Raw genomic sequence first — 16,650 nt, 5'->3', positions numbered from 1 at the left:
AAATATCACTATCCTACGGCAGGACCTGAAAAATTAAAAGAAGTTTTCAAAAATAAATTAGACTTTAATTCAGTTTCTTCCACTGAAAATTTTCATATTTTATTTTTGCTATGAAGGAGTTGTAAGCACTCCACAATTTCAATACAATCACTATGTTCCTCTTCTCTTCTCTTCTGGAAATGTACGTAAAGGTAAAATTATTTCCTGTAAGGCACGTGTTAAAATGAACTGCCCAAACCCTTACAAAATACAAACAAAATTGTTTTCATTTTGGAAAAGGTCACTCTCTGGGAAGTTTCCATTTCCACAAATTCTTTTTTCATGACTCCCCTCTATATTTTTCAGGTTTTATTCCTTTTAGATATATATATTTACGTATTTTTTATATTCCTCCTCTCCTAGCTAGACATCTTTTTATTTTTTGCCTCCATACTTTTTTGTTCCTTCCTCTTATATATATATTTTGTTTCCCCTCTCCTTTTTTCTGTCACCCTTTCCTATTTTCTAAGTGTAAAATTTACATCCAGGTTAATGTGCTTAAAGTTTTGTTGTGTTTATAAAAAAAATGATACATTGTTACAAATGTTTTTATCAATTCTTTGATCATTGTTGACTAGATTGTACTATATAACAAGGTGAAAAATTTTGTGATGTTATTTTCTTCATGGTTTGGTTCCTTTTTTTGTTCATGATTGCTGGTTCCACTTGTGGTATATGATGAAAGAAGAACTTGTGAATATAAAAACCTCGATTTTAGGAAAAACATTGCTTGGCTTACTGTCTGAGATGGTTATTAATTTAACCAGACTGTGCAATAGCATTAAAAATGTCGCAAAATGTTGTTTTCTTTGCTTGTTTGTTTGAAGAGTCCAATATACTGTCCTAATTTTTGTTTGTTAATTTTTACGAGAGGCACCCCGCAGAGCTACCTACTAATAAAAAAATTGGACTAGCTTGTATAAATTCCTGTATCCGCCCTGAAAAGCATCCAATAAGCCTATAGCTAGCATGGCCACATGTTACCCTCTACATAATAACAAAACTAATTATATTTGTTTAGGTAGTTAAGTTCATTTTTTCCACAAAACCAGAAAGTGCTCTATAATGATTTCGTGTGCAAAAAACAGAAATCGTGATCTATATCCGGACTGCAAAAAATCCGTTTGCAACCTAGCGTAAATTTTTCCACCTAAACTGTTTAGATTTCCCGGTGGCAAGAAAAATTATGCTGGATCTCTTGGCTAACAATATACAGATAACTGTGCGTGCCGTTTTACTTCATTTTCGTGGAATAAATTTTAACACAAAAACATTACCCACTTTTCTTAAAGATTAGAGGTATGCTCTGGAGATTAAATATTTATGAAACAAATGAATTCTAATATTAAAATATCTTTTTCATTTTTATTCAAACTTGAAATCTTTTAAATTTTTTAAGAGATAAATGTTTTAATCTTTTTAAAGTTGTATTGGCATTCGCAGTTAAGTATCGAATGGAAGCTATTTACACATTAATAATCATAAAAAAACGTATTCTTTTATGATACACACCCTTATCAATATGTCAGTATTTTTCAATTCAAGTTAACTTGTTTTTAAATGTATGGTATACTGCTTTTTCCTTAACATGGGGAACTTTTTAGTCCAACATGTTTCTCTGTACAAACATTAGCAAAACATGCTGAGAACGGGTTAAAAAGATTTTTGCTACGCCAAACGCACACGTAGTTTTGTCAATACATAATCAATAATGGCATCCAAGTATGGTGAGTTTATTTCTAACAAAAAACTTTTTTAATGGGATTATAATTTGGTTCCAAAGGTTAGCTTTAAATTTCTTAAAGCTTCTTGAAGCTTTGATCGAACTAGAATTTTAAGTGAGTTTAACAGGTTTGATCTTAATTTCTTATTTCAGACATCAGCGGGAAATATTGATAGGAAAATAGAACGGGTTTTGGTGTACGCTGAATTTAAGCCAAATAATACTTGGAGCTTTCAACGTCACCAGGACTACTATTTTTTTGACTTACAGAAGGATTCTACCATCATCTGTTATCGTTTTTTTTTCATGATTTCGTTTATTTTTTCTTCATTTTCAAGGTCTTTGAACCAGTTAAACTCACTTAAAATCTTTTTGTTAATAATAGAAAATTATATATCGCAAGATAAGGGCTTAGCTGTTCTAATATTTGTACTTTATATGTCAATTTTGACAGATAAATGTTTTGCTAGCTTCTGCAACTGCACTAAAAGGATTTTTTTTGCATCTTTACCTTTACTGATGAAACCTTCAAAACAAACACGTATTACATAGAAACTAGTCGTTAGCCCATGGAAAAATGCACGGGTTCGCCTGTCGCAGCTAAGCTATCATTTTTCGTGATAGACAGACAGACGTACACGAGTATTATAATATAGATACAAATAAAAAAAATTAAGGCTTCCCAAGTCAAAAGATTCAGTACCTACTAAAAACATTTGAAAACGAGGGAAAAAAAGGAAAAATAGCATTCTGCCGGCAAAAATTTCAACCAGGTAACCTTTGTACTTTTTGGCGAAGGCAATAATTTAGTCAGACATTTAGCTAGTCATACTTAAAATCAAAGGAAGATTAAGTGAAAAGTAAAGAAAAGTGTAGATATTCTCCAAGGTTCTTGGATATAAGATAATATCATTTTTACCAATAAATTCACCTGTTTCCACAAGGATTTCCTCTACAGAACAACAGTTGAAATTTATCAAAATATTAAGTTCGATTTAACCATCAACGCCCGTCTTTTTATCGGCATTCACCATGGAATTTTCTCCAAAGAGTTATTTAAAGAAAGTACCAATGTGCGACCATCAGGTTTTAAACACAATAACTATTTTGAAAATGCAGAATTAATTACAACAAGAGCTCTGGGAAAAAAACAAAAGAATAAATTTAACATGAGTGAGCCACAAGTAGTGATTGGTAAGCTTATTCGGGGTAAGTAGATAACTGCTTTTGTGACGATGACTATAATGTTATGAACATGTTCCAATGTTGTTAAAGCGGGAATACACGTTGAAATATTTCTTAAGAAACATTCGAAATTTTTTCCTTCTAAACTTTTCTGTCGCATTGTATATTTAAAAATTATTTAAACGCAATAAAAGTTTACAATTTTTACCAACTGAACGGTTAAATTTTTCTTGTCTTTAAAGGAAGATCAAGGGAAACTGAAGGATAGTAAAGATTTAAAAGCGCACTACTTTATTTTAAATAAGAATATTTGTGGATTTCTAGTTTTGTGAGAAGAAAAATGTGTGAAGATGGAACGTAAAAAAGATAAGCTATTTTTGATAACTCTTTTAACTTTTAACTTTTTTTTAAATTAATGGTTTTACCCAACAGAATCGTCTTTTCCTTTTTGTTCATGCTTTTCTGCTTGTTTAAAATTTCATTTGTTATTATACAAATGTCAAGCAACAATTCTTTTTAGAAATACACACGTGCAATAGCAAAACATATATGTTGAAAAAAAAAATTCAATTGTTTCTAAAGGAGTATTTCACCGTGTATTCCCGCCTTTATATTTTCTTCTATGATAATCGTATTAGTAATGTCTCTAAATTTAAGGTTACTTTGATGAAAAGATAGATCGATTGCGCATGCTGGCATACATTACAGAACGAAGACTAACAGCTTTAGGAAAACAACAATGTAGAAGATTCTCTTTTGAGTTGTTACCAAATAGATATGATGTTATTACAAAAATATTTGATGACCCTAACCAGTACCATCCAGTCTTGCGGGTCATGTGTTTGTTTTTGTTTCGATATTCTCCAAATCAAGCAGACCCGTTAAACAAAATCAACAAAGTTTTGGAGAAATGTGACTTTAAGTCAGAAGTTATAGCAGAGGAAGACTTATACTGGCCCAAAGAAATTGTATCAAATGGTATGTCAAAATGCAATGCAAGCATCCTTGTTTTCTGATTTGCTTAGACAAACTTAAACTACTTTGCTTGCGCGGACTTAAACCACTTTGCTTAGACGAACTTAAACTTACTTTGCTTAAACCAACTTAAACTACTTTTTTTATACGGACATAAACTACTTTGCCTACCTGGAATTAAACATCTTTGCTTAGGCGAACTTAAACTACTTTGCTTAGACGAACTGAAACTACTTTGCTTAGACCAACTTAAACTCTTTGTTTAAACGGACATAAACTACTTTGCTTTGACAGACATAAAAAACTTTGCTTAGACGGACTTAAACTACTCTGCTTAGACGCACTTAAACTACTTTGCTTAGACGAACTTAAGCTACTTTGCTTAGACGAACTTGAACTACGTTGCTTAGACGAACTTAGACTTCTTTGCCTACCTTTAAGAAGACAAGACAAGAAGTAATACCGTAAATGCTTACTTAAGCCACAACTCTCAAATAGGCGCCCCTTCAGAATACTGTCTACCCTCTTTATTCATTTTTTAAGCGCTCTTGTTTAATAAGCGCCCAGGGGCGTTATTTAAATGTAATATAAGAGCCCAAGGAAGTACCTAGTCGAATATTTGGGAAATTACAAAAAGCGACCTAAAAAAACAGCGCTTTGTTCTTTTAAAATTATCTACAGTATGAAAATTCATGTCAAAATGTGTTTGACCTTTTTCTTTGTAGTACAGAAAATTTAACCATACAAATTTGCGCTCAGAGAGATTATTTAAACTTATTGCCCACCTACCCTTAAGGGGACTCTTTTCCTTTTGACAACAATCTCGGATGGCGAAAAAGATATATTAAATATTACAGGGCGAAGAGAGAAGAAATTAAGGATTAAGGCGAGGGCGCTTAATCGAGCATTTACGGAACTTTGTGTCTGATGACCTTAGTGCTCCTCTGTAACTGGGAAGATGTAGAATGTGAAATATAATGTAAAATTTCTATGCAGGCCTTTATGATATATTTCATGACCAAGGGTTGTTGGGCATTTTTCCTATTTTTAAAATCTGATAAAGTTATATTAGTCAGACACATTTCAAGAATAATAACCTTTGTCACAAGTAATTTTACTATTCAGAAGCTGAGTTACGCATATTCGACAAAGAATAGCCCGTAAAAATGGTCAGCACTTTCTAAACAAACCAATTTCTTCCATGAAGAATTTTAGAAAAAGGCAACGAGTTTGGGAAGGTATGTGAAAAACCATAAAAATCTATATAAAACCTTCCGATTCCCTCCCTAGACCATATACGCTGTGATATAAAACAAGACGAATATTGACGCTACTGGTTGTTGGCCCGTGGATAAATCCACTGGTATGCCTGGCCTTTGTTTACCGCATTTCGTGTATCTCACTACTGCGGTTATCATTTTACGTGACAAACAGACAGACAGACGTATTATAATACAGAAGCAATACATGAGCCGGTTAATGACGGTATGAATTTATTTTTAATTTAAAGATGATGATGCTGAAAAGGAGAAAAGTTTCAACTCTGACCGAGCCGTACGTAAAAGAGTGTATTGGGAGATTTCAACAAAATTAGCCAGGCAGTGCCGATATTTAGCTCATTTCCTCCTCCAGTTTACAGACGTGGAAAACATTTACATCGATGCACCAAATGATGTTACTAAACGAATATTGGGTGTCTTTAATTGTTGGGAAAAAAGAACGGTAGAAGAGTTTAAAACATGGGAGAATCTAAATGGAGTATTAAAAATGTTGGAAAGTCCTGTTCAATTGGGTGAAATAAAAGGTATAATATATTACTTCGTAGAATCTGCACATGGTTATTACAATCTCCAGGTTGTCTTTCATTTCTTTGCGTTTTTCGTATGGCATCTCTGTTTCCAGGGCGTAAAGCGGCAGCTTAAGGCAGGTTAACATTATTTCTTCCATTTTTTTGCTTTCGGCTCTAGCAAACGCTTGACTAATCAAGATATAGGTTGTCCTGCTTTAGGAACAGTGCGCATACATGTACCATCTCTTGTTCTTTTGTAGATCTTGATGGCAAAATAATATGGTATGTACAGAAAATTCATCCTTACTTCTTCATATTGTCTATTTTTGTAATTTTATTGTACATTTTAAGTCATTTATTCTTAGCAAGCAATACTAATTTTTGGTTATTCAAAACACTAAACCCTTCAATGGCAACAAAAACAACAAATCAATAAGTCAATAAGTATATCTAAAGAATACTGGAAAATTACTGGTTACAATCACGCCTACAAGAATTTTCAGACTCAGATAGGGAAATTTGTTAGAATATGATGAACCTATTACTAAGCCTTGGTGAATTCTTTTTTTTTTTCTAACCAGGAATTCTTTCCAGTCTTAAATACTACCAGTACACTGTCTAAAATCCGCCTTGTGTAGTTATACCTTTAGTTTTATGGCTGTTTTTTTCAAAACTGAGAACAGGACTATTCCATCTTATTAATGTAACTCAAAAGAAAACGATTTTAACTTGTTTCTTCAATAAGCATAACGTAAGCATACTCTAAGCCTTGTATTCATCGCACATCCCAGCCTTTTCAGCTGCCTATAAAAAAAACTGTACATTCAGAACGCAGGTCAGTCGAACCTTCCAGACTGTATATGCAGTGAAAATCATAGTTTACATTAAAGAAAATTATTTAATTTTGTTTAACACACGAAGAAATTTGTATTCCAATATACTGTTGTGACTATTGTATTAAAACAATATTATTATGTTTTCAGCCGGTCTGTGTATCAAAACACAGCTTCTAGTATTATTGTCAACCTGCAAATGGAAGACGACATCAATAATATCAAAGTTGAAATGCAAGAACAAGGAGAAGATTCCTTCATTGCGATGGAAGAGAATAGAGAATATAAAGAACGGAAATTTGGAAATAATTTTTATTTCATCTTTAATGAAAAAATTATAAAGAATCAATTGATGTTTAAAATTTTGGATAGTAATGGCAAAAAATATTCACTTTCAATTCCAAGTAAGTAGAAGTTAAAAATATATTCCGTAGATGCGAGGAAACTTTCGCGAGCTAAAAAAATGTTAATAAAAAATGTCACCACCAATGAAAAACGATATGATTTTGAATCAATTCAAAAAAATTGAAAAGAAATTATTTCATAAAAGAAATTCTAGAATAAATAAAAATTGGCGTGAATTGCCTATTCCAAATTACTTTGAGGAAATAAACGTTTACGAGTTTCCTGTTAAACGACATGGCAGCTGTAAAAAGAAAACCACTGTGAAGTCTAAAAATCGGACATTTCATTACTAGTAGCAGCTACCATACTATAGTATTCACTTTCAGGGCATTATGAGATAAGTTTCTTTTTCTTAGATATTCGTGCAGCGCTTTCAGAGCACCAGTCAAGTCTTAATGCATTGACTGTTGTCGTGAAAAGCCATTTCAGCGTCGAAGTTTGTGAAGCAATAGAAGATTATATAGATGAATTAGTCTTACCTCGAGAAATATGGTATAATTGTGGTGGGGGCTTGAAATCAAAAGTTAGTTACCAAGAATGGCTGAAGGTGAGCAAATCATACACCAAGGATTATTATGGACACCCGACAGAGAACACGATTAGAAATGTTCTTATCTTTCCTCCATATTACGTGATGCGTGATAAATTTTCAAAACTTTTGCATTGGTCAAAGGTTTTTCTGAAGGGAGCAGCCGCATTGGGTGGTGGAGTCGGAGCGGTGTTGTGGCATTATGATGCAATTAGTCATCTTAAATTCATGCAGCTTTCTGATTTGAAAGGTCTTATCAGCGACCATTCTATCGACTACAGAAAGAGGATTTTGTTAATTTGTCCTAGCCCTTTGATGATATTCAACATCAGATATACTGATGAAAAGGATGTCAGCTCTATCAACGAAGAAATAAGAAATGGAGACGAGGATATTAAACATCTGGCAGTCATTTTGAACAATAGCGTCGTAAAAAGCCCTACGACATTTGCAAATGTTGTTGCTGCTCCTAATTTTATCAAACAAACAGATCATTTAAGCTGCGCTCATTGCCATATCATGGATGTCCTGAATTTAACAGACGAAGAGGCTAGCGTAAGGTACCTTAACGACTTAGTGACGAAAATCAGCAAGAGCAGCGTTGAAGATCATCGCTCAACATCACAGGATAGTTTTATGATGATTCTAAGCTCTATAACGGCCTTCATGGCAACCAGGCAAGCTTTTTCTCACGGCAATTCTAAAAGTACTGTACCATCCTTAAATCACGGAGGAAAGGAACAAGTTAAATCAATGTTTGTACTTACTCCAGATCAACTAAAGGTGATACACAGTGAGGAAACCAAAAAAATTGTACTTGGGAATTTCGGGTCGGGTAAAACTTTAGTTGGTGTGTATCAGCTACAAGCTTTGTTGGAATTAGCAACGAAAGAGACGGTGATCTACTACATATCCTGGAGTGACACAAGTCCGTTGACAACAGATGTCAAAAGATTTCTATTCTCCATTCTTCAACTTGAAGTTTCTTGCGAGGATGACATTGCAGAGTACTTTCACGTCGGGAAGGTTTCCGTGTACGTGAAAAGAATTGACGAGTTGTCTCAGATGTTCGGCTTATTATATATTCCTTCACTGTCCTATTTGTTGGATTTGCTGCTTGAAAAGCATTATGACGTAATAGTGCACCTTATCATTGACGAGTTTGATGGTGAATCGTTGGACATGCAGGAGGCTGTGGCGATAAGGGAGCGTTTGGAAAGTGATCAGATGACCAGATCATGTATCCTACTTCTTCCGCATTCTTTGGAAAAGCGAAGAACATTCGTAAATTATGGGGAAAAACAGCAACACCAAAAATATAATTACAAAATTACTGGAATGAAAGTTTTTGAGCTAAAAAAGTGTATGCGAATAACGCGAAACATATGCGAGATCTTAAAGGTTTTCCAAGAAGAAGCCTGTCAGAAAATTTCAATAATTAAACACCAAGAATTACCAGCAATTAATTCAAAAGAAACAACGGAAAAAAATGTTCCAGGAGCAATGAAAAAAAAATCAGTGGGGCGACCGTCAATTCCTCAACCACCTTCAACTGTAACGGAAACACAGGAACCGGAAACTAAGCCAACGGAAAAAGAAATACTGTACGAAAGAACAATGGAAATCGACTATATTGCTTCTAAAATCGATACGTCACATTTTAGCGGTAATATTAAAACTGAAACATCGTATGTGTATCGAAATTTCAAGATCATTGGTCATAATATTGATGGACAGTTGCCATTATCTATCAACATCAAGTTTAGTTCTAAGGAATACCACGAGGGTGTTGCTGTTTTATCACTCGCACTTAAAGCTTACTGTTTTAAAGAAGATTGTGTTCGACTTATCTTAGTAGAGTCTGAATACCATCAAAGCATTATCGAAAAGGCACTGAGAGTGTTGAGTATTAATTATCTTTCTTGCGCTTTGCACACTAACTGGAAGATTGTCGACAATGACAATAAGATAATCAGTGTTCTGCCGTCCCACTACACGCTGATTACAAACCATCAAGGTTGTAGGGGATTAGAAGCAGAGGAAGTCATTGTTTGTGTGGACGGAAACGACGAGCTGCGTCATGTTGTTGTTGAAAACAGCAGCAGAGCTACATCAAGGCTTGTTTTTATATGTCTTGATGAATCAACTGAAGATGTTGAGGACAATGTAGAGGGAACAGTGCAGAACACATTGCATCGTTTACAGATGGAACAGAAGATTGATTCAATAAAGGTGGAAACATATCTTGATGAATACACATCAACACCGTACATAGAACAAATTGAAGGATGGAATGGAAAGGAATGGGCTGCTGATTATAGCAAAAGTTTAAGTGAACATGAAGCGCGCCAATCAAGAAATACATGTATCAGAACAGTACTGAAGATTAATACTTCAGATGATGGTACGTTGTATGAAGAATATTTGGAAAAGATTAAGTTACAGAAGAATTTGGATGGAAACAAAAATATGAAGCTTAACTTATCCATGCTCAGAAGGTAAAAGTTTAAACTCTATTTTGCTCGTTGAAACTATCAACGTTTTTAATGTTGACTCGTATATCAATAAAGTGCACGCTTACCATCAATCTAGCGTAAGGGAAAGGGGTTATTGGTATTACAGGTACTGCAATACCAATATTGTCATACCTGCAAGATTGAGGTAATGCATTTTCCAAATTTAATTTAGGATTAATTGCTTTTAAGGACAATGTATAAACTCAAATTAAAGCTCTATTTATGATCGATGCAGGATATATCCATTCTAAGACTAGTTATAGCTCCTCTATAAAACATCTTGGACATTTGATCATTCCGTTACAATGTTTAGATATGAACCACCAGTTCCAGTCCAAGATTTAAAGTGTGTATATATAAATGAAACTTCCTGCAAGTTAACATGGACAAATGAGTTTTGTGAATACACCGTTTTGATGACAGAGGAGAATGATCGGACAGAAACTTTGGCAGTAAAAATAAAGCAATCAAGTTGGACAGTTACGACCGTGAAGGAAAATGCGTCATATTACTTTGTAGTAATTTCAGAGACGATCGTTGGTAAAGAGGAGTCTAACATACATTATACTCACGTGTAGGTTCTACAGTATACTCTCGTTTAATATTTAGGGATGGGCATTGATTGAAGACAGGGCGTTTATTAGGGCATTTAATAGAAAAAATGAAGAAAATTAGGCAACCTTCCAAGGTGTCTTTACACCTTAATAAATATGTGTCGTTGCTGCAAAATTTTGGGGATTCGACCTAAAACTCATATTTTGTTTTTAAATGGCATTAAATATCGTCTTGATATCGATACTACAGACAGATTTTTTCGGTCTGTGACCAAAGCTGCTTGTCATACTTGATCGAGAAAAATAACCAAGTTTTTGCTGGAGTGACGAAAATTTTGTCCAACGGAGTATGTATACTAATTAATACTAATTAAAAACATAAAGAAATTTGTTATTTGCTATTAATTTAGAAGTTTTTTCCCGCTTTAAGCGTTGATGTCGTATCAAAGCATGTCGAAAGCAGCTTAGTGAAAACAAAAATTCTGATTATTTGCTCTCATTTATTACAGAGATGACGAAGATGATTTGGAAACTTGGGAAGGTCTCACAGCCGAAAAAACAGCGAAAGTGGGTAAAATGTACGTAATTTTGTTTTTAATTTCTTATTCCTAAGTTCTTGCGTTTTATGAAACTTAACATTTTTTAAGGACCTTAGTCGATAAAAATGGCAAATTTATATCAAGCGAAATAAACGTTGAAGATTTAAAGCGTTTTTAAAAGCTTTTTAATTTCATTTATTCTTGAGCTCACACATACATTAAATTCAAGAATCTTTAGTCACTACCCAGTCTACATATGTATGAAGATGTTAAATTCTCAAAATTTTAGCTACACTACTATCAAATTCCACATGTAAACATTATGAGACTATTGCTGCTTTGTTAACACGAATTAAAGCTATTTTTTGCGCACAATAACATGCCGCTATTAAAGTAAAAAATTAGCTGAGTGATTTTTGGTGCTAACATATGAATAGGCAACCTTTAACTTGACATATTTCCAGCCGCTGGGTTCATGCAATGAAGGACCAGTAAATGGAAAAGGATCACGAAACAAGAACAACTTTCATTCAAGTATTCAAATTTGGTAGTTCGCTAGCACTAAACTCATTCCCTGCACCACTTTAATCAAAGAAATTTTCGAAATTATAAATAATTCCAAACCAAGAAAAACAACTTTGAGAAAGAGTATTTTTAAATTCTGGTAATGACTTTTTGGGAGGATTAACTTTTCTTGATTCTTATATCTTGAAAGAGTGCGTAAAGTTACTATAAAATTTCCGCACCGATAAAAAATCACGATTTGAAATGATTCAAAGAGTTTGTTGACAATTCTTACAGGAAACCCTAAACGAAAAAGACGAAAGTGACATAAAAGGAAATATTTTCATCACCTCAAAGAAATTACAGAGTATAAAAGGAAATCAGCCAGAATCAACTTTCTAGTTGAACAATTTTTTTAAACTTTCTCCAATGTCAAACTTTCGCGACTTCATTTTCTTGAAAGTAGTTACCCATTTACTCCCTAAAAATAGATTTTCTCTGTTATTGCAATAAGTTATGCACTGCACCGTTTACGCATGGCAATAGTAGCATTAAAATGAATAATAGCCTTCGATAAGAGCCCTATACAAAACAAACATTGCATTCAACAGAAGTCTAAAAACACCCTCCCCTCTTCTTAGAGACTTTAAACCCATTAATGTATAATAGAATATATTTAAAACCTAGACATGATTCAGTGAAGCGTGTTTTTACTAACTTTGTTGTATTTTTTCTAGCAACAGTGATAAGGTGAAAGACGGAGGGAATGAAGTTTCAGAAGAGAGCGAAGACGAATGGACGAAAGGACCTTTCGAGTAGGTTCTTTTAAAATATTTTAAATACTTTTTTACGTATATTGTAATAGCAAGAATTAACTTTAGTCAATACTTTAAGAGCAGAGATTTTCGAAGGCAGAAATTTTCGCGATTTTCGCGATTTTTGCCCCTTTTCACGAAAATTTCTGCCTGGTAAGAAATTTAACCTGAAATACGCGAAAATCAACTTTTTCTAAAAATCGCGAAAGTTTTTTTTAAGTTTTAAAATCCGAAGAAACTCGGAAAAACTCCGAGGACAAGGTTAGAAATAATAGAATCACAATGAAAAAACTCTAAAAATGGCTCCAAAGCCCGACTCAATGTGGGGAAATCAGGTAAAAATCGAAAAACGGAAGTGTTTGAATATCTTCGTATCAGAAAATTCAAATTTCAAGATAAAAAACGAAGAGAAGAGTGAGACAATAATTTGGTGAATTTTTTCTATATAATAATGGATTGTTTTCTTATTTCAATATTTTTTTTTCATTGAAATTTATTATCATCTGCGAAAATTTTTGTTCCCAAAAATGAAGATTTTAAAAAATTCGCGATAGCTTTTCTGTAAAATTACTTCCAGAAGTAGAATTCGTGAAAATTTCTGCTCTTAAAGTAAGTATTTTTAGAATTGTTAACTCGACTTTTCACGATTTAGGCGAAAATCGTTAAAGTTTTTTTCGCGATTTTTTCCTTAAAGTAGTTACCATTTATTTCCAAAGAAATATTTAGATTTATTGTTCTACAAACATTAACCACGAGTGTTTTTCAAATAGAGTTTCTTTTTTGTGTAAACTATGAAAAAGTTTTTTTTTCTTGATTTTGAAATTAACTTAATATTTAGTCAGTAGTTGTAATTTTGTGCGCAGTAGCGAGACACGTAAAATGCGGTAAATAGAGGACAGCCGAAACCGTGGATTTATCCACATGCTCGCGACTAGTATAGTACGTTTCATCGTAGCACTACATGAAATAAACTAAAGAGTTTTTTTAATAACTTTTTTGTATTTTTGTTGTAGTGAGAATGATCTGGTTAATGAAGGAAAGGTTGAAGCGAGGGGCGATGAAACAGAATCAAGTGACGACGACATGGGATTTGAACTATTTGACTAATTTGAAAGGTAAATTCGCCAAATACTTACAAAGGCATGACGTTTATTAAAAAAGAAATAAAAAGAATTTTTTTCCTTGGATAATAAGAAAGTAATAGGTCATATTGGTCCCTATTCTTATTTCTTTGTATAATTTTTGAAGGGAAAAATACCAATTTAGGAAGAATATGACAAGTTTCTTCAAATGTGATGAAATGACGCTAAAAATGGATAAAGTATTTATGCCTAATTGGGATGTCTGATTCCTTACAGGAGTTATAATGGATTGAGAGTCATGTTCAACCTTGTCCTCAGGTTCTTGTGGCCCCTGAGCCGTTATTACGGAGTAAATGCCCTGGGAACGAGGTTGCTTCATGTTGTGTTTACATCCGAAACGAGCGCGATTTTTTATACTTACTGTGAATTATTTTTTGTAGGAATCAACCACTCAGATAAAGATCGAATGAAAAACGTAAAAACATAAGACAACGACTAACATTCGCCATCCTCAGCTGCACTGGGAATTTACATAATGAATACAAACAAATGAACAGCAAAATGCAAAGTTACTTATCAAGTTTGACAAACAATGAGAAGTTTAAATTAAAATTGTAGATAAAAAAAGTAAATAGGAATATAACGCGCCTTCGCTAATTATATGACCCCGGGCTTTCTCTTCCTCACAGCTTTTTGAGATATTTCAAAGAGCGCAGGATTCGAGAATAAAACCCAGGAAGTTCCAGGACCACCTTCCCTTATGCGTCTTCGCAAGTTACATAAACCCGGGAAGTTTCAGGTCCAACTCACCTGTTTTTTTAATTTGCGCTACAACCTCGCTTCCAGAGCTTTCATCGTTCTTCAATATTCTCGCCTGCCTTGTTTGATGCTCGACACTTACAAACTCTACATTACGTCACTTAGGCGCTGAGGCCTTGGGCCTCTCTCACCCACTAAATATTTCACTATTGCGGGTGCAGTTCACCATACCAATTATAATTACCAATACAGTCACGTGACTTAGTCTTTTATAGTAATGAAGAACCAGGTATTTTGTTTACAAAATCTCTTAAAAATGGCGAACCAACAAATCGAGAATGGACTATAGAGGTAGCCTGTTTGTCGTAAACACACTCGTAATAATGCCGACGGCCTGGAGATGAATTTAACCACTCCTAATAACTTTTGAAAGGCAACATCAAAATATATGTCAAGAATGAATTGTTAAGAGACTACAGTGTTTCACCCACAGCAAAAAGTAATTAATATACGTAATCATGTGTACAGTGCGACAGTAAGAAGCAGATTATTAAAAATGGAGCAAAAAAATCTGCTATTGACAGTGGTAGAACGGTGCAGAGAATCTCCCAAAGATAGCTTCTGTTTTAGAGGGTATGGTGAAGTTGTTAATAACAAAGATGTATTCTATCAAGTGGTTATAAGGATGACAACGATGATGTCAAATTCTGTATAAATTTATCTTTGTTTTTATTTTGCTTCAGTTTTTTCGCTTGGAATTTGCACACGCTTTCTATTATTAACTTTCATAACTTAAATTCCCCCGAAACAAAACAATTTAAAGACACTTCGTTGAGTGGAGGAATGTTAACTGTACTTGCAAAACAATTCTTGTCAGACAAATTTAAAAAGGTTTGTTTACTACATCATTATTATTCTTGTTTTTATAGAACTCATGCCAAGATATTATTTGATGTTATAGCGGAGTGGTTTGAAAACAGGTCAAAATGGGTGGTTCACTATGTGTGTGAGAATATGGAAGCCTCCTTAACTAACAATCCTGAAAGTAACAAGAAGTTACTATATTGTGTATGCACTGACTGAAAAAGATTTCAACGACTGTCAAACCATATTTTAGCAGATATGCAGAAGCATCTTAACCTGCAACGATTTTCCACCAACCTATTGCAACTCATCATTTCACTCTCTGCAGTATGTTGCTGGGTATCCTAGGAAAAGTGAGATGGAGAGTTTCGATGGCGTCAAAACTGGCGGAAGTATAGAACAAAGACCGGACTATACCTTCCACAAGGTTTGTGTCGCGTGGTCTAGTGGTTATGAAGTTCTCTTCGTAACCACAAGGTCCGTGGTTCGATCCACAGTGTGGCAAGCGTCTTCGCTGCAGCTACGGGTTAACACGGGTTAGGGAAATTGGGTAGGCAATGCCGGTGTATACCTAATGTATACATCCTGAACACAGGACCCACATCGATAACAGTGTTTTCAACACTGAAGTGGCCATATCCTGTAGAAATATTTGGAATAATAATAACATCCGAAAAATACAATGGCATCAGCATGCAGGGGGTTTATTAAATGAAATTAAAAACCTCACTTGTAACGTCTATGACATTGATGTTCTTGATGTGTTGCACAATCAGCTAGTAAGTTCGTTGAAAGGCCTACAGAAAATATGTCCAAATGTGAATAATATCTTTTTGGAAACAATAAAAACAAACAGTTGTTGAAGTTACAACTCTTGGTCTGGATAACTTGTATGCGCCAAAAAGCAAGAAGTCTCTGTTTACAGGTAGAGTCAAGAGGACAATTGACAGTAGAAGGTTGTTCTCTCACATAGTCGTGACACCAAAAATTTAAGGAAGAGGCTAATGTTATAGAAGAGAAAGCTCCTCTTGTCGATGGATGCCACCTATAGCATTCTCATTTCTTCCAACAAAGATACATCAATTTCACTGTGTCTTTGTCTGTGAAAATAATGATAACGTGATCGTGGTAGAAAATAAAGCGAAAGATTCGTCAGATGAAGAAGTCACGATAACAAAAGTCACCTCCGAAGAAAAAGAGGAAGTTAATGTTTTCTTCAGTCGAAAAACATGGCATGATAAATAATGAGATTTTAACTGACGAATCTATCAACTTGGTGCAGTAACATCTTGCAGCACAATTTCCCCAATTCGATGGCTTCTTCGACACGTGTTTTGGTATCCCTTAACGTAATAATTTAATTGGGTCAAATAAGCCTTTATACAAATCCTACACACTAGTGCGTTCCATTGGATTTGTGTAGAAAGCACTGAAAAGAAAAAACTAGTGTGGGGGATAGTGATCCCACTAAACTTTACGATCGTAAAAGATTGCGTCCGCATCTACTTTTTTGCCTGCATTAGGAAAAAAGACTTCCTT

The 16,650-nt window shown here is 34.2% G+C and overlaps 1 protein-coding gene across 2 annotated transcripts; it reads left to right on the top strand.

Annotated features, from left to right (window-relative positions):
• The first annotated feature begins 1,516 nt into the window (after positions 1 to 1,516).
• On the top strand, positions 1,517 to 14,150 carry LOC130630333 (uncharacterized). 2 transcript variants are annotated; one of them, XM_057443798.1, is made up of 11 exons: positions 1,517 to 1,766; positions 3,605 to 3,925; positions 5,433 to 5,726; positions 5,972 to 5,993; positions 6,695 to 6,948; positions 7,306 to 9,976; positions 10,308 to 10,568; positions 11,058 to 11,126; positions 12,335 to 12,406; positions 13,420 to 13,521; positions 13,929 to 14,150. In XM_057443798.1, exons 1-10 carry the CDS (start codon positions 1,751 to 1,753, stop codon positions 13,511 to 13,513), a joined length of 4,074 nt encoding a protein of 1,357 aa, XP_057299781.1. In that variant the 5' UTR covers positions 1,517 to 1,750; the 3' UTR covers positions 13,514 to 13,521; positions 13,929 to 14,150. The 2 variants fall into 2 exon arrangements, with proteins under 2 accessions (XP_057299781.1, XP_057299780.1); XM_057443797.1 differs by having other exon boundaries at positions 12,329 to 12,406.
• Positions 14,151 to 16,650: the final 2,500 nt, after the last annotated feature.

This window comes from Hydractinia symbiolongicarpus, chromosome 2, assembly GCF_029227915.1.
Source record: "Hydractinia symbiolongicarpus strain clone_291-10 chromosome 2, HSymV2.1, whole genome shotgun sequence".
NCBI lineage: Eukaryota > Metazoa > Cnidaria > Hydrozoa > Anthoathecata > Hydractiniidae > Hydractinia > Hydractinia symbiolongicarpus.
Note: the sequence above shows the minus strand (reverse complement) of the source record. Positions and strands in the feature narration are given on the sequence as shown.

What these genes read in the sequence shown, in the direction of transcription:
- LOC130630333 (XM_057443797.1), top strand. An exon ending in CAAAGAAATTGTATCAAATG is followed by an intron (nt 3,926 to 5,432) that starts GTATGTCAAAAT and finishes TTTAATTTAAAG; the next exon opens with ATGATGATGCTGAAAAGGAG. An exon ending in CTTGATGGCAAAATAATATG is followed by an intron (nt 5,994 to 6,694) that starts GTATGTACAGAA and finishes TTATGTTTTCAG; the next exon opens with CCGGTCTGTGTATCAAAACA.